The sequence below is a fragment of the Cygnus atratus genome, chromosome 12, assembly GCF_013377495.2.
Source record: "Cygnus atratus isolate AKBS03 ecotype Queensland, Australia chromosome 12, CAtr_DNAZoo_HiC_assembly, whole genome shotgun sequence".
Taxonomy (NCBI): Eukaryota; Metazoa; Chordata; class Aves; order Anseriformes; family Anatidae; genus Cygnus; species Cygnus atratus.
The window spans coordinates 4,929,735-4,954,996 of NC_066373.1; the positions used below are offsets into that span (position 1 = coordinate 4,929,735).

At 42.5% G+C, this 25,262-nt stretch overlaps 1 protein-coding gene across 6 annotated transcripts in view; it reads right to left on the reverse strand.

Moving 5' to 3' along the window:
• CMIP (c-Maf inducing protein) overlaps nt 1–25,262 on the reverse strand; it is a 128,753-nt gene that overhangs the window by 6,518 nt on the left and 96,973 nt on the right. For 5 of the 6 annotated variants that reach the window (XM_035543200.1, XM_050713121.1, XM_050713119.1 and 2 more), the window contains exons 6-18: nt 22,506–22,568; nt 21,110–21,190; nt 18,536–18,639; nt 17,898–18,002; nt 16,212–16,565; nt 9,004–9,069; nt 7,865–7,891; nt 7,340–7,388; nt 5,756–5,863; nt 3,885–4,001; nt 2,381–2,521; nt 1,376–1,423; nt 455–601 (exon numbers count right to left, since the gene is read on the reverse strand). In XM_035543200.1, the coding sequence (XP_035399093.1) occupies nt 455–601; nt 1,376–1,423; nt 2,381–2,521; nt 3,885–4,001; nt 5,756–5,863; nt 7,340–7,388; nt 7,865–7,891; nt 9,004–9,069; nt 16,212–16,565; nt 17,898–18,002; nt 18,536–18,639; nt 21,110–21,190; nt 22,506–22,568 (1,410 nt within the window). Of the gene's footprint in view, nt 1–454; nt 602–1,375; nt 1,424–2,380; nt 2,522–3,884; nt 4,002–5,755; nt 5,864–7,339; nt 7,389–7,864; nt 7,892–9,003; nt 9,070–16,211; nt 16,566–17,897; nt 18,003–18,535; nt 18,682–21,109; nt 21,191–22,505; nt 22,569–25,262 lie in introns of all 6 variants that reach the window. The other variant, XM_050713118.1, reaches the window with a different exon arrangement.

A 25,262-nucleotide genomic window follows, 5' to 3' on the forward strand; every position in this document is an offset into this window, starting at 1 on the left:
TATTCATTATTTTAGTTTATTTTGCTACTGTTTTTAAAGAAATTCTGGTTGATGAGCACTCAGAGCAATTCACCACCTACATACACTGCATAGACTGTGTGTTTCGCTTGACCAGTTAAGCAGCACAGTGTCTTTTTCTTTGTCCTAAATGGGTGAAAGCATAAGCTCTTCTCAGATGAACAGTGGCACATGTACTGTAAAGTACACAGCATCAACAATGCCTAACTGGAACTTCCAACCCAAGATAAATGCCATCCTTCTTAAATTAAAATTAAAAAAGAAAATCAGTTCCCAAGATGAGCCAGACCATAGAAAGGCCCTGTAAAAATAGCATGCAGACAAGCTCATTCTATGCAAGCCTTTTCACACATTCTTCTCATGCTGACGTAACATGAAATTTCAGAATTAGTCAGCATGGGTTCCTGCTCTGAGTTTCAGTCTGCAAAGCACTTACCTGAGTTGACCACAGGTTCAGCTGCTTGAGTGAAGGCAGTTTAATGAGGTGCTCGGCACAAGCACTTGTTACATTGGTAAAGGCCAGGCTGAGATTTTCCAAATTTCCAAAAGATCCCGAGCTTAGCAAGCGGGCCAGGTCTGCATCCTGAAAGCAAACACAAACCAGATTGATAAGCAAGATTATCAACTCCTCAGCCTGCAATCATCTGCAGTGGTGTCACTGATACTGCTAACCAGCAAGGGTTGCACAATTCTACCACTTGTTTACAGTAACAGAGAACCACACAGAGAAGTTTCTGTTTGTTGGCAAGCAGCTGAGCTCTTGTGGCAGCATTGCTTCACACACCCTGGGAAAAATGCATCCAGACAGTAGAACTCAAATTTTCTTTCCTTGTGTATCCTTATGAGACACCAAGGCTTCAGTTTCAAAACTCATGGTGAAGATGGGCCGTTTAACTTAACGCAGATTTCACAGCAAACGGTGCTCAGAACTGCTACCCTTTTCAGTGAATTTACTCTGGGTTTCCAATGCTCTTATCTGCAACAGTGACGGGTCTCTTTCAGACATCAGTGTGTAAGATCCAGAACTGCAGATTGTCAAGTCTGCTTTTTTTAATGCAAAATCTGGTCCCTGAATCTATGTTCAGATTCAACTGTGCATTCCAAATCTGTGCACCAGTGTAGATCTGACAGCCTGCTGCTTGCACTGGGGTTGGAAACTGGCGTGCAGACCCAAGAGCAGAAATGTGCCCTTGCTTGTGTAAACTCCAGTCATGTTGACAGAGCGAGTGGAAGGGCTCCCCTCTTGACCGACCAAAACCACTGTGCTACGTGGTAAACATTTATCAAGTGTTTAAAGACTTAAAGTGTTCAATATGGAAAGACAAAGCTTGTTTTTCTATTAACGAGATTAACTTACTGTGGACTTGGATGGCAGTGTTAACCTTGTGGGACCACCTTTTCTTTGCTGTAAGAGAGAAGACACTTTGGTCAAAGAGGTTGCCATTCTACATTTCAGACCAACTGAGGTAGAGAGAGCTTTTCACCAGAACAAACCCTGCTCCAATTTCAAAGCTCCCAGCCAGCCCTTCCACCTCTTCCCTGCTTTTTCTGCATTGACTGATTATTTTCTGAGCGTGCTAGATGCAGGCCTGTTGCTACCCAGGGGACTGCCACTAACCACAGCTAGCAGTCTCCGTGCCATGGGTCAGCATTTCGTCTGACTCGGCCGGCCTTTATTCCCTTGCTTTCACTTTAAAGGAAGCAGCCTTAAAATGCTGGACTCTGAGAGCAAAGGGGGATGTGACTGTGCAGCTGATAAAATCATTTGCTTGACTTTAAAAAGGCATATTCTCTTCAGACAGAGCAAGGGGATTGTAGAAGAGAAATGTAAATGTGAAAAGGGGAAGAGGAAGACTGTAGGTATGTCTGCAGAGGTGAAAAAGTGCTAATGAGAGCAGATTTATCTTCAATCTGTAGACCCTGTCAATAAAATCAGGAAAAATTCATTTTCTCATAGGCTCTAGCTCTGCAATCCAGACCTAGAGAACACCTCAGTGAAATGTGTATGTCAAAGCATTAAGAAATGCCGGCCAGCCCCAGAACCATTTGCTACTCATATGTCAAAAGGTGGCAGAATTTGACAAGCTGAATTACAAGATTTTAAGGCAGCAAGATTTCACCTTTATTCTTCCATGCAGGTTCTAAGCAGGTTATTGAATATCATTCAGAAACATAGTATGGGATTAGACACATCAGTAAATATCACGCAGCATATACATTCACAGCAAGATCCTTTAAATACTGCTCCCATCCTGTTGTTAGCCAGGAATTTCACACCCTGCTTGTCTTTCTTTTGTACCTCCATTTCTGGAGAGTACAGACCACAATGTGCTATGGCAATACTGCATGCAGGGTGACATACCAGCTCTTTTAACTCCCTCTGCCTGTCACACAGCTGTTCATACATTCTCTTTCCCACGTCTGTGCTTTCCAGGGTAGAGATGATCTGGAGCTGCGTGTCATTATTATCGATGATGTTGTATTCCAGCATCAAACACAAAATCTAGCAGCAGAATGAAAGAAGAGTGGTCACTGCAGTCCTTAAATTCATTTTTTTTCCAAATATCCTAATTATCATGGGTATGCTAGTTTAAATTACCGGGTACGTTTTTAGAACATGCATTATATAGGCTAGATTAGAGGATCTTAGCAACATTTACTGACTTCCCAACACAAGAAACACATTTTTTATTGGTAAAGAATGAACTCTAATCTCTGAAAGTCACCCTATCTATCCTGTCTTCCATTAGCGCTCATTCCTTCTGACTGAGAGGTGCAATTACTTTGCATCAGTCCTGGAAGATGGCTTCATGCCACAGCCCTCATCAGAGCAGGTACAATCGATCCAGTATTTCCCAGGTACCGGCAGGACTGCGGAGTGACAGACTCGGGGTATTATGCATGAGCAGCAGAGCCATGCAGCCAGCCAAGTGCTGGGTTTTCCATCCCTAAGTGCTGGGCTTTCTGTGTAAGCAGAATGCAAGTGAGGTGCACCCGGTCTATGAGGCAGATGGGGAAAGGTCTGAGGGGAAGATGATGCTGGGAGATGGCTGCTGTGGCCAGGACACCCTCCAGCTCATGGGGAACACACCTGACTCGCCCCAGGAGCAAGGCAGACCCCGGGAGACAACTCCAGTGGGACACAACCTGCCTCCTCCATGCTGTCCTTCATTTTCAGCTACACATCATATCAATGAAATTATGGAGGGAATAAAAACTTTGCATTTTCATTTTATTTTATAATGAAAAAAATCACGTAACATTATATTGCAAAAATTGCAACTCCTTCCACCTATTTAATCACCCTCTGTTTCTCTTTAAAACGTAAGATGGCATTTATCAAGAAACTTCTCTGAAGAAACCCAGAAAAATAATATTTGCTATTAATGCAAGAAAAATAACCCATCCTAAGCACTAAAAAAATGCATTTTAATACAAGCAAGTATTTTTTATAAATGCACTTTCACGGCACTGCTGATTTTGCAAGTGGCAAGGCAAGCATTAGGCATTGAGTCATGGAAAGGTCTCGTTGCCTTGCACCCTGACCCCTCGGTACAGCCTGTACATTCATTGCCATTTATTTCCCACCACAGTCTCTCCAACTGAATCACAGCAAACAATCTCTCGGTCCAAAAATTCTTGCAGCCACCTCTCATGTAATTCACACTCTCATCTGCAGAGCAACAGTATTTCATTCCAGTTAATCAAGGGGAACAAACACAACTACTCGCTACTGGTGTTTGATACGACGCAGACCTGAACTCAGCTTCTCTGGTTCCACTAGATCTAATTCTGGGAAAGGCAGTGTGAAACTGAATCTGAGTGCTGCTCGTAAACCCGTACGACTATGTATGCTTAGGGCTTACCTCTACCATCGTCTGGTTACCCCTCAAAGCCAGTAGCATGCAAGGTCCTAATTTATTTTCAGCCAGTGAAAGCAGGAACTTCTTTGTTTTATAGCAGGATCCCATTAAAATATGAACCTATTTGAGAGACAGAAAGCTGAAATTAGAGATGTGAGCCTAAGAAAAACATGCATTTAGAAGAGAAAATGTTACGCAGTCAAATCTAAGTATTTGCAACAAACCTAAAGAAAAGGAGGCCTTCGTTACTATTATGGCTGCAGTCTCTTGGTGGCTTTATTGCTGATTGGAAGTGACTTTTTGAACAAGGTCAAGACGCACGTCTTTGCTTTCACTTTGCCGTGAAAGGAAAGACGTGCTCCTCCTAAAACTCCCTTGAGTCCTCTAGCTGACAAAAGTGTCCTGCAGACACTCTCCTAGCTCCAGAAAGCACGGGATGATATCACACAACGACACCTATGGCAGGAATGCAAAGCTACTTGTACAAATCAAATACGAGAGTCTCTTCTCACAAAAAAGGTTGGCAATATCATTTCCCATTTAAATGCCCTAAATATTAACTGCGGAGAATTTCGGGTTCCTAGCTGAAAGTCTTATTTTATGGCCCAGGCTGATTCATCTGCTTGCTAGCAGAGCACTATGTGAGAATTTGTAGTTTTCAGGCACCTGCGCAGTCAGAAGTCCACCATGTAGACTCCAAACCAGTATCACCCTGCAATAAGCTTGTAAATATGTTCCCTGCTCCATGGTATTGCCTGGGCTATGTTCAACAGTGCCAAAAATATCACACCCATTCCATGATGGGGTCAGTTCTATAGTGAACATGTGCTACCATGCAATTCTTTTTCCTTGTAGCTTTGCTGCCAGCAAGGCCTTTAGAACACAAAATCTTTGTTTCTTAAGTATCCACCTGCTCAGATGACCTTTAAAAAAGGTGAGCTTCAAGCCAAATGAGATTTTATTTCATACAGTTATCATCATTAAGCTTTTTTGGAGGTTTTCTTGAAAGATGGAAAATACTGATGCTAAGATTAATGTAAGACCCATCTTGGAACAAGAGGTTTTTCAAACTTCATGGTTAGTCGTTAGCAGCTCTTTAAGTATTTATGGACAGCCCTGCAAAGGGCACAATAGTACTGCATATTCATGTATGTTAGCACTGTGCTTTCTCACGCACACCATCTCCTGATGCTCATAAATATCGTGGACCACAAAAGCTCTTGGGAGAAAGTATTTAGTTTTGTAGACATTTTCTTTCCAAATACAAAAAGACACAAGACACATGAACCCTTTTGTGAACAGTCTTTGCCCATTCTATTTCACAGATATTGGATCAATCTCAATTTAAGTTAAGAGTACAGCCAGACATACATGTTCTACATGTCCCAAAATGTTCAGCATATGGGAGATGCACGAAGCGTATATCCCCCCTGAAAGCCACTTCACTGTATGCCAACAACCAACATCAACAGATGTTTTTCCCCTAGCTAAGGGAAGGAAGTAGAAAGTTCCATTTTATTTGATACATGAAGAATTAAGACACAGTGAGACCTATGTGACTTGATCCAGGTGATACAGAAAAACAGTGCCAGCATCAGGGATTCAAATCTGTTATTTTCTTTCCAGTCCTTCTACGAGTTAAAAGCCAAAGTTCAAAAAAGGAAAGTTAACCAAATTCTGACTGCAAGCAATGGTTTGACACCATAAACATTTAGGTTTCCCAGTGAATACTTGTGGCTTACAGAACCATGAATTAGATATTTTTTTGGAAAAGAAAAAAAAAAAAAACAACATGTAAAGCTTCTTATCTCCAGCTATGCATTACCTACTTACTGAAGAGAAGTTACTAAACTCACATCATTGCAGACACGTACCATACTGGCAAACAGCTCTCCATCATCATCACACGCCACTCCTCCAGGGCTGTAGAGCTGGAACCAGCCGTCTTTGCCAGCCCGCACACTCAGCAAACATGAGTGGACCTGCCAAAAGAGAAGACATTGGGAAGGTTACAGTTTCTGCCAATGACCACCAGTGTCTCCCACGCTGGACGTACAGAGGTAACTGTAAAACTGGGGGCTGCTGGAAGTTTCATGGTTAATACCCCAATTTACACGTCAGCAAGTTTTTACTCACAAAATCCATTTTTTGTGTTATAAAGGAGGAGGGAAATTATATCACAACTAACTGCATGTCATTTTTCATTCCCTGTACAGAAATCAAACACAAAATGGCTCTAATCTAGAACAGTTCTTTTTCACTTGAGGAAAAAAAAAAAAGAAAAAAAAACACAACAAAAGAAGAAAAAGAAAAAAAAACCTCAAATTTCAAAGCTTCTGCTGTTTTCCCCCTGTCCTCCCAGCATGTGTCTATACTTCTGACATGATCTGAATATGAAATGCAGAGGCTGATGGCTTGCTCATTCCGATCACGAAAAACTCTTAGACTTGCTGTAACAAGACTTCACCAGAATCTGGGTGAAAGAAGCCAACACAGAAAATGCAACAGGGACACATAAGGTAGAAGATGCACAGAAGAACTGGTACCACTGTAGAGATAACTATATCTAGTCCTACATCTTAACAGAGGAGTCATCATTAAGCTTTTTTTTTCCTCCTTTTTTTTTTTCCCCTGAAGAGACACAGACATTCTGATTTAATTTTTGAGGAGGTCAGAAGGAAAGTAAAGTCCATGCCCCCTTACTTGGGGACGTAACGATAGTGACAGATGAAATCCTGGTGCCATTCTAAAAAATAAAGCCTTTCTTATTCAGCAAGGGTGACTATTGCTTACAAGGGCTGAAACAATGAAAACCATGAGCTCCGGGCAATGATGACAACACGGGCTCCTCACCGACACTTCGAGGGAGCTTTCTTCTCTTTATGCTGGCACAAAAATATGAATGTGGATGAGAGGTCCCCTCTGACTCAGCCAGAGCTGATTATGTTAAACACTTTACATGTGCAGCTATGAAGCAGTCAGCCACCGTGAGGCTATGCTACAGCTATGCACTCATTCCAGTAACGTACCTCCTACCCCCTTTCTCCTGCTAATTTATGAGAATTACGGTCATTTGCACACAATGTAACTGAAACACAGCTAAATAAACCCTGCTTTTTTGTAAGCTGTATGGATCCATGGATTTTGCTTCCCTTTTTTTTTTCATATGGAACACAAAAAGCTGGGAGAAAATCAAGAAACTGGGGAAATCTTGCTGGTTGCAGTTTACTGAAGAGCAAGGACATCAACTGAGCTCAGACAAGAAGGTCACAACACATAATGCAAGAAACCATTGATACTAAAACAGTATATCCTGAGTGGCTACTAATCCCTCAGAGACTCAAGAGCAGCAAAACTACACCATGTTTTGAAACAAACTGCTTCAGGAAGGATCCTCTGAACAAGCATACTCGCAATCCCTCCAATTAATGCTCTGTGAAAATGGTCACTGAACTCACTTCTTGTCTCGGGTCTTCTGCAAATCTCTGAATCACGTATTTCAGCTCCCTAAAACAAAAAAGAAAAGAAAAACAAAAAAGAAATGTAAAAGGACAAGAAAAAGCAGCTGCTGGTTGCGGTATTCACACAAGTGTCACAGTTCTCTTGGATTACACTTTAAACGATGTACTCTAAAGAGAAACAAGTTGAACTGCTTCCACAGGAAGGAAATAGGAGGTCTAAAAGTGATTACCAAGGACACAGTCTATTCAAAACAGTCTAGAAAAGCTTTCAGAGATGTGCAGTGACAAACTGGTTTGTAAATTCTATCAGCATCCAGTGCCTTTGGTCCTTGGGCTCCTGCTGTCGCAGTAAATTACAAAGAAAACTACATCTTTATATTGCTAACAGAACATGCTCACAGCCCCACACAGATAAAAAACCTTAGAGACACAATATTGAATAATGCATCACTGCTGTTATTGACTAGTACAAGTATTTTAAGTAATCACTCCCCTTAACGAAACAAACAAGCTCCAACTTACTTTGTGAATTTCTCATGTGCAAGCGCCCTGAAATTCAAAACAGAATAGCATGAGGATTTGCAAGGAGGAAAGGGAAAAAAAGAAAGAAAGAAAGAAAGAAAGAAAGAAAACACTTTTCATTTCTTTTCAGATAATAAGAGGATTTGCTAAGCAACTGCAGCACACAAGACAAAAAGACAAAAAGAATAATCTTTCCAGAAAAGATCATGTAAAGTCTCCTTCGTTAATCTAGGGGGAAAAAATGAAGAAAAAATAGCACTTGGATTGAATCTTGTGATTCTTCCTGCATTCTGTCTTAAACAAGCATCCAAGGCTAATGTCAGTGGGAGCTTAGGGGTCAGAAGAAACCAAGTGAAAGACTTACAATACAGCTATATAATTATGAACAGAATTTTGGCTACCTCCAACAGTCAGGTGAATTCTTTAATTGCAATGCAATCAAAGTATGCTCACAACTAATTAATATCATACATCAGTAAAGCAATTAATGGTCATTCTGTGAAGTGCCTTGCATCACGGTACGGCTTACACCTCCCCCAGGACTCGAGTTTGACTTAGGCAAATGATGCCTCTGTTGCCTATTTCCAAGCTCTTGCTGTAGCCCAGGTAACCTGGCACAGAGGATTAGACCTCCCTGATTCAAGACACCAGGTCATTAGGGGATGTGATAAGCTAGCAAATTGTACAATTATAGGTTGTAATGTTTGTCCGTGGAGGTCTGCATTTTATAAACACTACTGCTCATTAATAGGTTTCCGAGGGAGCCTGGCTGATCCGTAGGGTAGCTTCTTCATTTAATGCAAAATACAAACGATACAAGTCTCTGTGACGCCAGTGAAGCATCCTCCTCCACTAAATCTCTCACTTTACTCTCCTCCTCACCAGCTTCCCTTCCTTTCTTGTCTGCCTGTCTCTAGTTAACCACTTTTCTCTTTAAGATCATCTTAGAGAATCGGGGAAGGAAGATGAAGGTGAGGAAGACTTTGGGTGCCTCTATCTGCAAAAATCAACTCTGAATCCCACCTCAGTAACTGGGGGCACAAAGCCCCTGTTGCAGTCAGGTTTTACCTGACGTTGTTTCACCATAAAACAACATTAACAAGAATTACCCAGTAAATACTAAGACAGGGCAAACTTACTCCTTGGGAAACGGGATTGGCTGAAGCAAGCTGGCCAGGGCTGGTCTCCAGTCATCATAGTCTGACCTGAAAGAGGAACATTTTTATTACCAGGATAGCATGCATGGAATATGGTTTGTCAACAGCTAGTTCGAGGAGTCAAAAGCTTTTTACTGCAGGCATCAACAACTCTTTTGCTTTATTGAGATACTCCAAAGAGCTATGGTGACATTTCCCGTTCCACTTTCAGCACATTCTCCACAGGGACACAATAAATCTGGTATTTACAATGAGAGGCCTTCTTTATGTCAACTTAAAGACATTTGCTGCTTATGAAACCTGTTGACATTTAATCACTAAGTAATACTTTCATCTAGGTTGGTACAGCAATTACCAGGCCATTGCTATTTACAGCTCTATTCTGCGTTTAATTGGAATTTATTTTCCTTTGCTGGAAGGCGTCGGTCTAGTTGTAGGAAGAAAGATAAGCCCCCATTTTTGACCCACACATAACAAATACAATTCCACAGGCTGATTTAGAAAATAATTGTGTGGCATTCATCTGACACTTTTTTTTTTATACCTTACTTAACTTTTCCAAAGATTGCCGTGCACATTCGCAATTCATTCGAAAATCCCCAAATTAAGAGTGAAAGAGGACAGATGAGGATACCAGTGCAGAGAGCTCAGCATACCCTGTAAGAGGTGGCTCCTCTCAGTTGTGTTTGCTGCCAGCTGATGCCCTGTTCTATTCTCTGCTGTCAATATACGGCACTGCCCTCCTAGGAGGAGCCACCAGAAGGGGATGTTCACATGAACTAGGGTAAAGAGAACATCCTTTAGCAGCTTTGCAGCCTGCACGGGTCGGCGCAAAGCACCCTGGCAGTGTGTTGTCTCGATCTGCCTGCAACGCGGCCAGTCCGGCTCCTCGCGTAGGAACAGCACCTCCCATGCAGCCACCCGTCTCCTTCAAGTGAGCTCGGACAGCCAGCGATCAGTTACCACTAATTAATTGCAGTAACAACACACTGCACAGCGGGCACGACCATCGTAAGTTGAACGAAGCAAAGAACAGAGAGGAGAAGTGAATCTGGCAAGTCAGCACCAGAACCGGGAACGGAACCCAGCAAGATGGTGCAAAACACTTTGGGGTGTCTGTACAAGACAACGTAGAAGATCCTACAGTCTCCTTTTACCACTGTTACCCTTTGGGTTTCAGTTTCAAAAGCTGGATTATTGGCTGCAGCTTACTGCAAACTTGGCACACAAGTCTGATGTTTCGTTAGGAAGGAACGAAGCGTAATGTTCCCAAACGGACAGCACTACTGATAGCATTAGAAACAGGCAACATATGCGCAGGAACTGTTCCAAAATGATGCATTTTTTGCAAAGACAAGGTTCTAAATGGATGCATTTCCAGAAGTCTCACCCACTTTTTGAACCACATAAGAGAGTGGTTTCCATAAACTAAGAGAGGTTAATACCCACGATGTGGGACAGTTCACCAAGGCATGCTCATGGACACAACGAAACTAGGTGTGCCTGAGCAGGGTACTCTTAAGAAGCAACGTAAAAAAAATTTAATTGAAAGAATAATTATCATTTAACAATCCATCAGAGAAGCAATTATCACTTGCCGAAAAGTGGTATGACTCCAGGTTACAAAAACATGTAATATCTCAATAACCAATATAACTCAATATAATGTCTCAAAGTAACCAACTCACAAGAACTAGGATCTCGTAGTAGCTTAGGATATTAAAAAGCAGATGAATGCTGTACAAAAACCCATGGGATGGGTTAGTAGCTCTTCTTCCACAGTACTGTGCAGAAGTCCCAAGTTCAATACAACACTTTTATTTCCCATGCCATATGCAACTACGTGCCTTTCGGTAGGTACTTCGGCAAACAGCCCTGCCCTTTTCACAGGTGTGTTACCAGACAATCCTAGCATGTACTTTCCCAGCTGTTTCCTTCCTGAAACTCCTCTGCCAACAGGCCAAGAACCACAACACCGTGTTGAGTTCAGGGAGATGTCTCTTCCCCTACCCGCGCTGGTTAAATAACCACAAATGAGCTTAGTCAGGTACGAGGTTGGAGCTAAAAGGCACGCAGGCCGGCAATGGAGGATGCACTGACCAGGCAAAAACCTCAGCGTTGGTTCTCCCCAGAACACTAAGCAAATAACATTTGAGAGTCTTGGCTATGTCCCCTGATGAATACATCTTTTTGGTTTTCCTCTCCTCTTCTTTAGCATTTGAGGCACAAAGCATATCACATGTCAAACTACAGTTACCCAAAAAAGAAACTTCATGCCCATGCCATTCACTTTAAAAGCCATTGAGCCTAATTTTTGCCCCCATCAAAAATCGTGTTCTGTTTGGTAAGTGCAAGAACATAGTCCGTAGTTCGTGCAAGTGGCCTCTGGGTGCAGCTCAACACTGTGGCACGCACAGACCACAGCGCCTGCCTCCATGCCCTCAAAGAGCCGAGGAGCCTAATGAGCACAATCTTTGTTATTATTATTATTATTATGCACATACTTTGGAAATTCCTCCTAAACCAGCGGCTGATTTTACTCTGAAAATGACAGTTTTTTGTTGCTCGATGCAGCGGAAATAACTTCAAGAGCAGAATTTAGAGCAGAGAGACCCAAATGTCAAAAGGCTGAGTGGGAAAACTGAAAGGTGCTCAAGGTGTTTCGCATCACGTGAGATAAAGCAGCCACAAATCTTCCCTAGCAGAGCCTTGAAAGCTGAAACCCGCTTCGAGGCTTAGTTCCCGTGACATCTCACGTTAAGTGTTACACCACCAAAATTCCTCCTTGAGCAATCTGGAGAGTTGTGATTAGTAATAATGTGAACCAATCAATTTTTCATGGCTGCTCTTCAAAGGAAATTGCAATGGGAAGAAAAAAAAAGCTGCTTTGTAATAGCCCAACACCAAGCAAAACACCGCAGAGAGAATTGGACTGATGAAAGCTGGGGGTTATGTGCTGCATCCATTTGTGGAGCAAGGTCTGCGGGAGGGCAGTGAAAACACACCATCGCCTCCTTTCCTGGGAGAAGAAAGGAAGAAAACTGTCTCCTATGAAATATATAGAGCTCGGTCACATGAGTGGGACCTGAACATAAGATCTATGCAACCTGTAATCCCTTCAATCTGCGCTAGGAAACATGAAACAAACATAGCACAAGAATAAAACTAAACTACTTATTAAAAGCCTACGGTGTTTCTCCTCCTCCCACCTCTTCCCTTTTCAAAAACACTTTCTTTCTGTCTGCACTCATCTCATCTACGCTCTTCTTTCATTTCAGACGGCTGCCTTTTTTTTTTTTTTTTTTGCTCCGTTCGGAGCTCGTGCACAAGCTGGGAGCGTTTGAAGCAGGCAGAGAGAGGCAGAGGGATCAGCTCTGGCTGCAGGTAACGACCTGCACCAGGAGCCCGACAAAGCGGCCGTGCTCATCGTGGCCACCACCTCGGCCAGCCGCAGTATTGCAAAAATAATCCCCCCGCCGCAGTGGATTTGCCTTTGGGCCACGGTTGCCATTGGCCTGTCCACATAATACATTTTCCTTCCCAAGGATCACCTTTCACCAAAATGAAAACCTGCCCATATGTCATGTGCGGCACAAACAATCCAAAACATATTAGCAGCCCAGGGCAACCCTGATAAACACGACACAAGAGAATCCACTGGGGATATGCAGAGCATGCCCCTGACCTATTGGGGAATGCAGAGAAGGCAGGGGAAGCTCCGGCAGACGCTGGCGTTTGGAAAGCTGTTGGTCTTATCGCCGAGAGACCATGAGCCCCAAAACCTCTTTGTCTTTAGAGCATAATAAAGAGGCAGTGAGCAACTGCTCAGAAATAGCTCATTTCTTCAGACCAAGCAGCTTGACAAGATCAAACATCTTTTAGACAACTCCACCAGATAATACAAAGACGACCAAGTCCCCCGACTTGGGGTTTTGAAAGAAGCAAATTTAGCACCACCAATTCCCTGATGCATGGCAACATTAACATGCAAGTAAGGAGCTAGACAGTGCTGAGCAGCTCTCAGATCCTCTAATTCAATCTGATGAACAGAAAGATTTCAATTAATTTAGTGCATTTTCTACGCACCAATTTCAGCCTTGTCGCATTCAGGAGGCGCTGGCTGGCATGAGTAACCCTAACAGAGTCCAGGATGCATTAGGGAATATTGACACAGAAGTTTGATCCACTTCTGAGCACAGGACAAAAATATCATGTTCTGCTAGAGACTCCCTCTCCTCTCAAATCTGCCCAGACATCTTAAAATGGTCATCTGACAACATCTTAAAATCTATGACTTTATGTTTTCCTTTCGTATGCAATAGTTGTGTTTTGTTGCTCAACTACATTAGAAAAAGGGTCAGAGATATTCTTGGTGCTTTGGAAATGGCCACACAGCTGAATTTTCTATCCTGCACATTTAGCCTTCTGTGCAAAGAGGGAGATCTTACAGTGATCATTAAATAACCGCTGCTACGTTTTAATCAATATTAGAAGCTTTTTATTCACAAGTATGTATTGTGTAGGAGTTAGGTGAACAATAAAATGTCCTCTGCTGAAGATAACTGTTAAGAACTCTTATTTGCCAGACTTTCAATAATTAAAATCTGCCTAAATAAATTACTCCCCGCTGCCCTAAGTTAATTATGTAAAAAAGATATCATTGTTGGTGACTCTTGTTTTGATGATGATATTGAGTCAGACACCTAAAAGAACAATTAAATTCAATGCTAAGCAACTTACTTATGTTTGGCTTACCACTGATATTAATAAGAACATTATTTTAGTGACTGCCCGCTGAGAGCTCAGCTCCTGGATAGCTGTTGTTTTTATAATGAATGTTTTCTTCCTATTGGCATGAACTTCAATTCTGTTTATTCACGTTCTCCATTTTTCAAAGTACAGTAACAGTATTTAGAGCATCAGAAAGACTGTTCAAGAAGAGCTTAAGCATGCTAACAGTCAGCATCACAACGGGATTCTCTGGCATTTTTGTCAGTAACTACTGGCCCTTCTACAGTGCTTTTCCAACACTGGTTGTTTATTAAAACATCCTTCAACATCTTTACCTACATTTACAAGTAAGGGAAATGAGGCACAAAAAGAAGCAACTCATCTTAAGATCTCCCAGTATGCCAGTGGCAGAATCAGGAGCAAAACTAGTTTCTGCAGCAATGTTTTTGGGAGCCAAAAAAATAAAATAAAAAATCAGGGAGTGAACACGAAAAGAAGTGAACCCAATTCAGTGGGGCTACAACAATATATACCAGCTATGGCTCTGCCTTAGAAACTGTCCTATATTTTCATAGGTTGTGATTTCTAAAGTTGGGTGTGGACTTTGGCAAGGCAATCCAACGGAAGTTGCACCAATTGTACAGTATCACTGCTCCTGCACTATACGAGTCTTGTGGGCTTTGCCCTTCAGAATTACCAGTGTACAATCTGGAAAAGGGCACAAAGCTGCTCTACCCTACAACCGGTGCAATGGCAATAACAGAATACCATTTTCACTGTTGCTGTTGAAGAACTTGATTAAAAATTAAAAAAAGAAAGGACACATCAAAAAAAGTGATTTTAAGGTATGGAGTGAACTAAGAAATAATTTCTTTGTGCAAGAAATAATATGGGAATGGAGACCTGGCATATCAAACTTTTAAAGTTTAGGGAGACCGCGAGGAAGAACATGCCCGTTTGTGAATTTGTTTATAAGTGTGTGTCAGCTGCATGATGAAACCAAAACCGTCAATACTTAATGAGTCAGCACCCAAGCCAGCATCGGGACTGAGCGAGTTCATAGTGTTTATGGAAAACATCTAGAGTCAAGGGGACAGGGATAAATACACCACATGTTTAATGCAGCACCTGGGTGCATGAAGACTTAGAAGCCATCAGATAAAGCAATGCCAGATACTGTGCTATTCTAATGCAAACTTTTTTTTTTAAGGGGAGAGGAGGCTAGGCAAGGGGGAAAAAATCATCCTTCAGCAACTTCCCACTCAAGAATGTAATAGGAACAGTATCTTGGATTCATTTATCCTGCCTCCAATTCTGGGTGTGTGCTTACGAATGCATTTGCAAGACAGCACAGGAGTGAGTGAAGGCATTATGTTGAAATTGGCATAATATATTCTGAAAACACTGAAAACGTGGGGAAAAACTTTCACAAAATCCTCCATCATGGCACTTCAAGCAGTTCCTAGAGAGTGAATACCCAAGCTGGCATTTGACTTCAGTGTAGCCAAATGCTCACAGTTTACAGAGGAGGCCAAATTTAACCCACTATCATGTAATCTTAAAAAAATCAACTATCACTTCATTAAGCCTTACATTGTTTAATAGTCATTAAAGTTTGCCCACAGACATATGCAACCCAGTAACAGAGCTGGCTGTCAAAGCCCACAAAACTGTTTCGGGTTGGTTTACTACACTTCATTAACACATGGTTTTATTACAAGCTTCTATCCTGCAGTCTACCTTTTGTGTTACTCCTTCATTTCATTTATTTATCCAGGAGACAAAGAAGCTTTCCCTAAAGAATTTCTTATTCTACATTCCTCTTGAAGATATTCAGAGGATCTGCCTCCCAGGAAACCACAGAGCCATCATATACTAAAGGTTATCTGAGCACTGGTTCGTTAATACAGGTTTGCTGTATGAAAGCAATCAGTCAACAAACAGAGGATCTATTGTAACAGAAGTAAATCTGAGCAAGTCCTAAAACATCTACAGACACGTGCAGGGAAAACACCTAAGTGAAAGCCACTGGCCTCATCTACCTTCTTCTGAAGCCAGGGGAGCAGTGTTGCCTACCACTGCACCAGCAATGGACCTGTCTTTTCTAGCTTTGTCTCAGGCAATCCCCAGAGCCCTGCAGGAGACAAAGATCCTTTTTTTTTTTTTTTTTTTGGTGGCTAAGAACAAAAGAGAAACCACTGGCAACAATATCCTGTCTTCTGTAATATGCCTGAGGCTCACTGTACAAATCAGCTTTCCCTTTTCATCTTCCTAATGCTATTTTTAGTACATATTGGCAGTGCCAGATGTCTCTTTCAGACACTGGCCTCCAGTGTAGGGGATGGATTTATAACCGTGTGCTTGCTGGTCACAGATGTTGACAACGCCAGGCCTGTGGGAAAAGCCCCCCCACTGTTAGGATGACGTTGTTCAAAGAGCTGTTTAACACAGTTACTCACAGCATCTTGAGTATTTCGACATAGCAGCCGAGGATCCTGTCTGCCTGGGCGCTGAGCTCAATGCTCATGGTGCTGCAGGTGGGACTGACCATCAAGCAGTCGATCAGGTTGGGCTCGCTGTCATTGCCCACGTTGGCTGTCATCTTCTGGTTAGCTGTGTTGTTGCGCTCCACTTCCACGTGGATCTCGTTCGAAGTGACGATGACTGGTTTGAGCCGCGATTCAGTCAAGGTGGCCTCTTGAGAGACCAGGTCAGGACTCGTGTGAAGAAGGCGGAGGGGGAGATTAGGCTTTCGGTCGCACTGCTGCTGGCAGCCATTCCGAATTTCCTTCAGGCTCGGCGAATTGTCTCGGCTGAATTTTAAAAATAAACAATTTCAATAACCAGACATAACAGCAGAAAGCAGGAGGGAGAGGGCAACACTGAGAAACCAACATCTTTTGCAATTTCCCACTGTGTTTCACCCCAGCCCACCGGATTGCTTTCTCCCGGGTAATCAGATTATTGAAACCAATTAAAAATATTAAAAGGCTCTGATAGGACTGTTCTGCAGCCCCTACTCTGCAAACATTTCAGCTTTTCATTAGTCTAATTGACATGCCAGTTTAGTACAAAGGTGAACCTTCCCATCCAAGTTGTGCAAAGCTGTAACAGGATCCATGTCCAAGTATGTATCTGGCTACACTACATGCCCAGACATTTGTCTGCAGCCCTCGTGTCTGGAATTTCTGTTGGACATTAAGCAGCCCCTGTCCGTGCTCTACCATGAGGAAAGTCAGATAGCCATAAACAAACAGGAAACATAGCAGAGGGGAACCCTCGGTGTCTACTGGAAACTGCCTCGTGTGTCAGGAACTGCAGCATCTATTTTGTGGTAAGTCGGGAATCAGATTTTCCACGATAACGGAGACAGCATCATGAAACCAGCTCCGGTTCAAAGCTATAGATACCCTGGGATTTCCACGCAACCCCCTTCTTCAGGATCTTACCTTTCTCTTTGCTTCAGGTGTAACACCCACTTCATGTGCCAGAAAGGGAGTAAAACTGAGGCTGCTCTGGGTAGTGCTCAAATCCCAGAGACTGTTGTGGAGCACTCTCACCTTCTGCTATTCTAAACAGCAAAACTCTCATCTTCTGCTATTCTAAACAGCTCAACTCTCGCCTTCTGCTATTCTAAAGGCCAGTTCCAGCTGCTGCCTGCCTCAGAGGAACATCTCAATGGTGGCCAGGGTCAGCACGCAGCTGGCTGCTGCACTGCATCCCCAAAGTTCCTGCAGCTCGCAGCACTCCAGTATTGGAAGCGCTGAGCTCCCCAGCTCCCTGTCACACCAGCACTGCTCTCTGATGCAAGCACAGGAGCCAAAGCTGCGCAGTGATGACATGCCAGCCTCACTGCCACGTAGCATGCCACAGTGAGTACAAGTGAATGGAGATTCGGTATCTTCTTGTCTTCAGATTTTCAAACATGCAAAGCATAACAAATACAGTCACATACCTACAAAAACACGCATGTGACCATACAGAACACCCACATGTAGCACTAGCAATGGGTGGAGCAAGAATGAAGACACACTCTTGCATACCCACACCCATGCTCATGCCGATCTTGTTTACAGCCTGAATGAAAACTCTTTGACGCCACGAGTTTGGGAGTAACATGTGGTGAACTGAGAATTCATACTGACCTGTTGATAAATTCCTCATAACATGAATAAATGGCTGCTAAGCAGACAGCCACGAGATTTGGCAGGACCCTGGGATGGGGACATTGTCCAGTCGGACCATGCATGCTGAAAAACAAAAGCCAAGACAACGTCACTGCAATGAAAACTCCTGTGGGCAAAAACAGTCAGACAGAACAGGGTGCCAGAACTGGATAGACAGCCTCGGGGAATCTTCAGACAGGCCATAACAGAGTGTTTTAACCCTGCAAATCCCCACCAAATAGTCCTACTTCAGAAGAAGGCTGTGTCCTCGGTTTACTTGATGTAGTACCCCTGAAAGCTCACACGTGATCATTGTGGGGTCTAAAGTTGATGGGAATCTCTCTGTAAAGGCTCTGAGTCTCAGCGTATAAAAGGAATATCCATTCACCTCCAGTGTTAAAGGCAGAAAACCCCAGCCATACTTAAGAATAAGCTAAAAAAAACCCTTCAGCAACATCTCCTCATGGGCACCTCTCACTTATTTGCTGTTTGCCAGTACCAAAAAGCACCAGCTACTGTAAAAGCTAACTACAGAGGTTAGCAGGGCTGGGAGAAGTAATGTAAGGGTGTGTGCACACAGGACTGGAAAACACACTGTAAAATTGAATGTGACTAACCTGTGAATAAACTTCTTCACCACCTCCATTCCAGCATTCAGCTCATTCAAAGCCAGAATGTACTCCTGAGTAAACAGACGCAACCGAGGGCATTTCCCAAAATCCTGTCCAAAAAGGAGAGACTCAGTGAAGGCGGTGAAATATGCCTGCAATGTACATTGAAACTGTGGGTTTTCAAAAGAAATCAATTCAAGCACAGCTGAATTCACTCTCTTGTAATGCTGACAGCTTCAGGAGCACAATACCACTGCATGCTGAAGTAATGTGCTACTCACTACTAATGGCATGCTGTACAATCTCCTCTTTCCCCCCAGACCCATTCCAAAACAAAAGGCATGTTCAATGTTCATACGTTCAGTTATTTTTCTTTCATACGTTTAATTTTGTACCTTTATTTTGAAATGCATTTTTTATTGTTGTTCATTTTTGCTTCCACTCGTAACTACACTTAGAAGAGTAACTCAAACATGAACTTACATTTCAATATTTGACATGGTACCTATTCTGCTTTTAGCGAAAATCTTTTTTGACAAGTGACCACTAAACGATCAGTTATAAAACCACAGGTCAGTTCTTTCTCTATTGTACTCCAGGTACAATATGAATTTGACTGGTGAGCTCCACAGTTGCTTCCAGTCAGGAAGGCACCTGCTCACTGAAATCCAGCATCTCCTCGCCTTACCTGCTATTTTGAGATGTGGAAGGAATACAATTGGCTATCTCGTGAATGTTATTCCGCAGCACATTCCTGCTAATTTACACAGGTGTAATCTTATTATGCAGGTGCTACAGAGCTACAAAACTAAATTTCCAAGTGGTGAACAAGGCCTGCTGAGTACAGCAAGCCCTCCCTGTTATCCCTCAAGCAGCTGTCTGGGGAAGAGGAGTCATCCGGAAGAAATAAATGGCAACCGAAATCTTAAAGAAATGCTGCAAGTGGTAACGAACCAGGGGACTATGAAAGGGAAGACACATTCCCAAAGTGCTGAATCCTTCCTTACCTATTTTGGTTTTAGGCACTTCTAATGTACAACCTGTATTAACATCTCATTGGCTGTAAAACTAGGGAAGATCACCAAAAATGTGAATATAGCCCTAGAAAGAACAATGTTCCCTTCAAGTCTAGTGTCATTCCTTGCCAGTATGACCCAAGAAAAAGACTGTCAGCGAATCCATTACAATTCACATCACCAAACATCTAACAGTTCCTTCCAGCAGGTGCAAATACACTTGGTCCAACAGCATGAGACCGCACATGCTTCGTATATCCTCTGGTGCCACTTAATTTCATGGGAACTCCCTGCAAAATAGCTTGTGCAGTTACAATTCATTATTTTTTTCAACCTGTGTAAGTGTCCTAACCGAAATTAGAACAAAAGCCCAAGAGATCATAATGAGCACGTCACTGCTGACAGCTTTAAAATAAAATACCTCCAAAAATAATCTGATGACCTGTCACCATAACACGTACAAAACAAGGCACACTATCAATATTGTTTACTCTTAAAGAATAAAGCAATAGTGCTTGGACTCAAACATTTGGGCTGAGCCCACAACCAGCTGTGATCAAAAGGCAGGGAGAGGCTGCCGAGTGCTCCCAGCACACTCAGCACGTGATAATCTCCAGTCCTGCACGTACTCGGTGCTATCAGCAACACAACGAGCTATCCTCGATCATTTGAAACTTCAAAATAGATAAATGAAGCACTCTTTCTCCGTTTGGTAAGTGGGAAACTGTGGAACAGAACTTGCCATGAACTTATCAAAGACCACAGAGGAAATTAGTGGCAAAGGTTGGAACAGACAGCTAGGTTTCCTGCTCTAAGCACACTAAATTGCACGTGGCCTCCTAAGGTTATGAAGTTTACTGCCAACAGCACTGTCCCCCTGAAGGACTACTTTATTTACATGCACACACACACATTTTCTAAAAGACTATTCAGTACAGAAATCCCCGGGGAGCAGTAAAGTGCCCAAATCCACTCCAATTAATATATGACACCGTAAATTCTCTGACTACACACTGCGGTACAGACATGTTGATTTTCAATCTGCAAATGTTAAGTACAGTAAATATACCCAATTCTCTGAAGCTAACCAAATACAAGCATTACACTATGCATTTAGATTTTACTTGAGACCCCTCAAGAGCTCTGGATTCTTTAAAAAAAAAAATCACCCTGAACTCCAAGAATAACATTTACAGAATATTTCATTGAACACTACAGAATATTCAAAAATGTTTACATGTCTGGAGAGCACAGGCACGGAGCCAGGAATACGACCTTTTCGCCATCTTAGGTTTTCTAGCTAGTTCTGTAAACTCGAGGAGTTAAATAATAATAACGTTATAAAAATGAGAAATAAGAACTGTTTTCTACTGGATTCATGCTGTACACAGGAGGACAGTGGATGGTTTCTAAAATTATACCAGTTAGTGAAAAGAAGCTGCTTGTGTAGCTATAGAGTGATGAGACTCATCCTTGAGATCACAGTTAAGTCAACTGCCTTAAATATTTTATTTATTTGTTACTCTTTGCCACAGCTTTGTGATGTAAAGTTTCTTTCACTCACCATGTTGTGTTTGAGAATCCTCTGTACCACTGGCGTGAACACTTCTATCACAACCATCGACCGTGGGCGCTCTCGGCAGTGCTGTAAGGAGCAACAAGTCACTTTGTGAGCTGCAGGATTATCAAAATGGGTCTCCCCTGGCTTCACACCCTGTGCACAGATTACCCCTAGATTAATAAAATCCAAGGGCTAATTAATCTTTCCTGGGAATAGGATACTTGTAACACCGTTCTCTCCTGCAGATTTGCTGGTATCTAATAAAAAATTACAACGGGAGCTCATGAACTGTGCAAATTGCTTTCCCTACTGCTTATTCTTCATGAAACTCACTGGAATTTAATAGCTTTTGGGATATATCCCAATATATCAGTCAGAGTAATTCAAGCAGGAAAGGACTTTTGGAGCTCACCTGGCTCAACCCCTGGTCAAGGCAGGGCCAGTTGTGAAGACACTTTAGCCTACTCACTAGCCTTGCCCACTCAAGTTCTGAGTATCGCTGAGGAGGGAGAGTTCATAACCTATAAAAATAATTTCCCTTGCTGCAACTATACACAGCCCATCCCACACCTTTAGAGATAATTAAGTAGCTATCTCTGATAGAGACCAAAAGCATAAAAAAATATAAGTGCCCATATAGCTTGGAGGATGAGAGACTGGTGGGTAACACGGAGTCTTGGAGGTATTGGAGTCTGAGACTAGGAATGGCCCTAAGGCTGGCTTATCAAAGTGAAACAAAGTCAGAGTTGTTTCTTGAAACTTGACGATTTCGGCAGGAGTAACTGCTGACAAGTAACTCTGGGTGGGAACTTTAAGCAACATCCAGACTGGTTTACAAGTGTACATCCAGTCTTCAGTAAGCAGATTAAAGCAGACTTGAAACTGAAATGCAAAGAGACCTAGAGAAAAAGTAGTATTTTCAAATCCAGAAGTTTTTCCTCCAAACTGCACAGAAAAGATGCAAAATGCAGCAGAAGCCTGGATTTTCCAGGAAAGAGGATGGGTCCTTATGATCTTTCCACTACCATTACCCCATGACATAAAACCATTACGGCTGAGTTATGCATCACATTACCAACACATCTGAACCAAGTGACTCCAACAATTTTTGCATTAGCTAAATAGAACATACAGTAGGGCATCTCATGTACCCAGACTGGAGTGGGGTAGTCTGAAGATCTTAACTCTCATGGATTATCAATACTGTGCAGTCTGGTGTGTGAAGAGTATGTATCTATTTACCATAATGGTGCTGTCAACTCTTCCGTTATCACCGGTTGTTGACCAAAAGATGAAATCAATTTGGGCATGAGGCAAGGAGTTAAAGAAAAAAGCAACAATCCCCTCAAAGAACTACCCTCATATACAACTATAAGATTTCAGAAAGCTGCTCTAATACCTTGCAGAAGAATTCACAGAGGTCAGGAGGAGGATGGTTGTTTTCCAGCAAAGGTGCAATTGCCTTTAAAAAAATTAAAGAGAGAGAAAAAAAATAATTAGAAGGCTGCAACTGGAGTAAGAGTTTTGCAGGGGAACATTTTTCTTGCAAAACTAAAGGTCACTTTACTTTTAAAAAAGGACAAAAGTATCAGTATAGAAATTAGAGGTGGGCTGTGTGTTTTACACATAAGCTTAAGCACACCCTTGCTGTGAATCCTCTGGAAAGTTTTGCTTTTAACTACATCAGTGTAAATTCATAAAACACAGCAAAGGAGTAACATTTTTATACTGGTTTCAATGAAAACATGAGCTGTAAATCAGTTATTTAGTATGTAATATAGCAAGGACAAATCTGCTTCACTGTTTCGGTAATAACATCTCTCTAAAAGAAAAAAAAAAAACACCAAACAAATACATGTCTTTTATATAAGAGTTCAAGCTCACATACAGCTGATCATTCATGAAAAAAAATACAGCACTGTTCCTACCTGGAAGGCCTCTATTTGTCAAAATCAAGAATATAACTTTTTGCAAGTTGAGATCAACAATTCCTTCTTTGCCGCTACGCCAACTGATGTGGTTATGCTCAGTAAATACATTAGAGGTCATACCTGCCGCTGAGAGTGTAATGAACTTATGTTGTTGTTACTTCCTTTGTAATTTAGGAAATGGTACTAGAACAATGTATTCTCTCTACGTGATGGTGCCTTCGGGCTTTTCCAACCTCGAGCTGAAGGGATTCCCAGTACCCATTTAAAAGTAAGGCTGTAAGCAGCAGCTAGGACATTTTGTATTAAGCAACCGAACACCAGATATTTTATCTGGATGGCATCTGGAGCTTTACTAAGGCAGCCTGTTCTGATTTTTGCTCTCCCTCTCATCTCCTTAAGGCCTTTAGCCACAGCGAGTCTGCTCAAAATGAGCTTGTTTCACAACAGCTGCTTTCACACACGAGCACGTTAAGGTTAATGTGAATTTTAACAATGAAACCCAGCATATCTGCAAAGATCTGTTTGGGTTACAGGTAACACTTGTGAAGTTTCTGTTCATTCTTGTATGCCATCCTTCTGCAACTATTCACTCTGCCTCTGGCGGTGGCCCAGAGGAGATGGAGAAGGCAACACGATTTTGGTAGGACTAGAGGGTCCTCGCTGCCCACCCACCACCCGAGCTAAACATCTCCCTGGAATCCACCTTTCGAAGTGTCAGCCATGGCACCAGCCAAACCACAGCAGGCAGGTGTTGCAAAATCACCACATGCTTATACCTGTCCGGCCACTGCCGTCACTGCAGCAGAGAAGGGGCTTGGCTGGCTGTCAGCCTAGGAAAAATGGGCTTTTTTGTTCAGCCTCGTTGCTGCTGAATGCAGGGAATAACCGCAGCAGTCACTGTCAAGAGGGTCACAGCTCTGCCTGTACGGTCTGTATGGAGAAGTGGCAGCATAATGAAGCCCGTGTTTGCCTTCTGTGAAACCTGCTGCCTCACATCGCCCAGTGACGGGCGACTGATCCCCTACCAGGAAGGGACGAGTTGTAATATTGATCTGTTCCAGCAACATCTAGATAGCAAAGGCGGTTTGGTCTGCACAGCAAATCACTGTGTGCTTCTGCGACATGACACAAGCACACAGCAACAGCAGTACCTCCTAATAGCACAGGTTGGCTGCATAACGGCAGTGAGCTCTAACAGACAGAAACCTCTGACTCCTTAACGGCTGGGGCACAACCTGCAGAAGGGCAGGACTGACCCAAAGCAGCCTTCACTCAGGATCACTGAATAATTTAGGCTGAAGGGACCTTTGGAGGCCACCTGGTCCAACCTTCCTGCTCACAGCAGGGCCACCTGACATCTTTTATTAAAAAATCCTTCCCCAAAACAACCAGTTTTCACTGGAAGCCTGAACTTTCCTTGGCACTAGAGGAAAATGAAAGCTACAGCAGATCTCAAAGAAAAGTAAATGCCATTTCAGAAACTTATCTCCAGCTAAAATGGTATCTTAAGCAGCAGCTACACACAATTCACACCTACTGGCAGCTACATGCTGCCTTGTTTTGCAGAAGGATTCACAGGGACGTGATACGATCAGGTGGTGGTGAAGTTCTAGGTCTGACTGCCGGGAAAATCTCCTGGAAATTGCCAGCGACTGAAATTAAATTACAGTGATGGGGTAGCAATTTCCACCTCTCTGATAAATTTTTGAGATTTCGTGTTTTCTTGCACAAGGAAGAAGGTAGCTATTTGACATAGTTATTTCTATGTCTAAATAAATGCAACCTGCGGAAGAGAAACAAGTTGAGAGGGCTATTTCTACAAACCAAGTAAGCAGGGGGTTAAACTGCAGTGACACATACGCATATCCGTACTTACAAAAACAATCACTTGCTCACATACCATCAGAGATGGAGACATTCTGTATATGGCAGCATTAGCCCCTCAGGAAACTACTAAGCCTAAGGGTTTTATAGGGCACATCTGGAAATGATGTTTTTTGACTATTTAAAGTACATATATAACATTGCACTGTGTAGCCCAGTAAGGAGGCCATTCTGGAAGCAGATTAACCCTACATATGCTGTATAACTTGAAGAGGAAAATATCATTATTCATCTGTGAAGCAAGAAAAGAGGAACAATAAACCACGCAAAAGCCTATAGGCCAAATTGGTTTGATCCAGTTCAAATTCATCAGCACTGATACAAGTGCTTTCATATCTGCC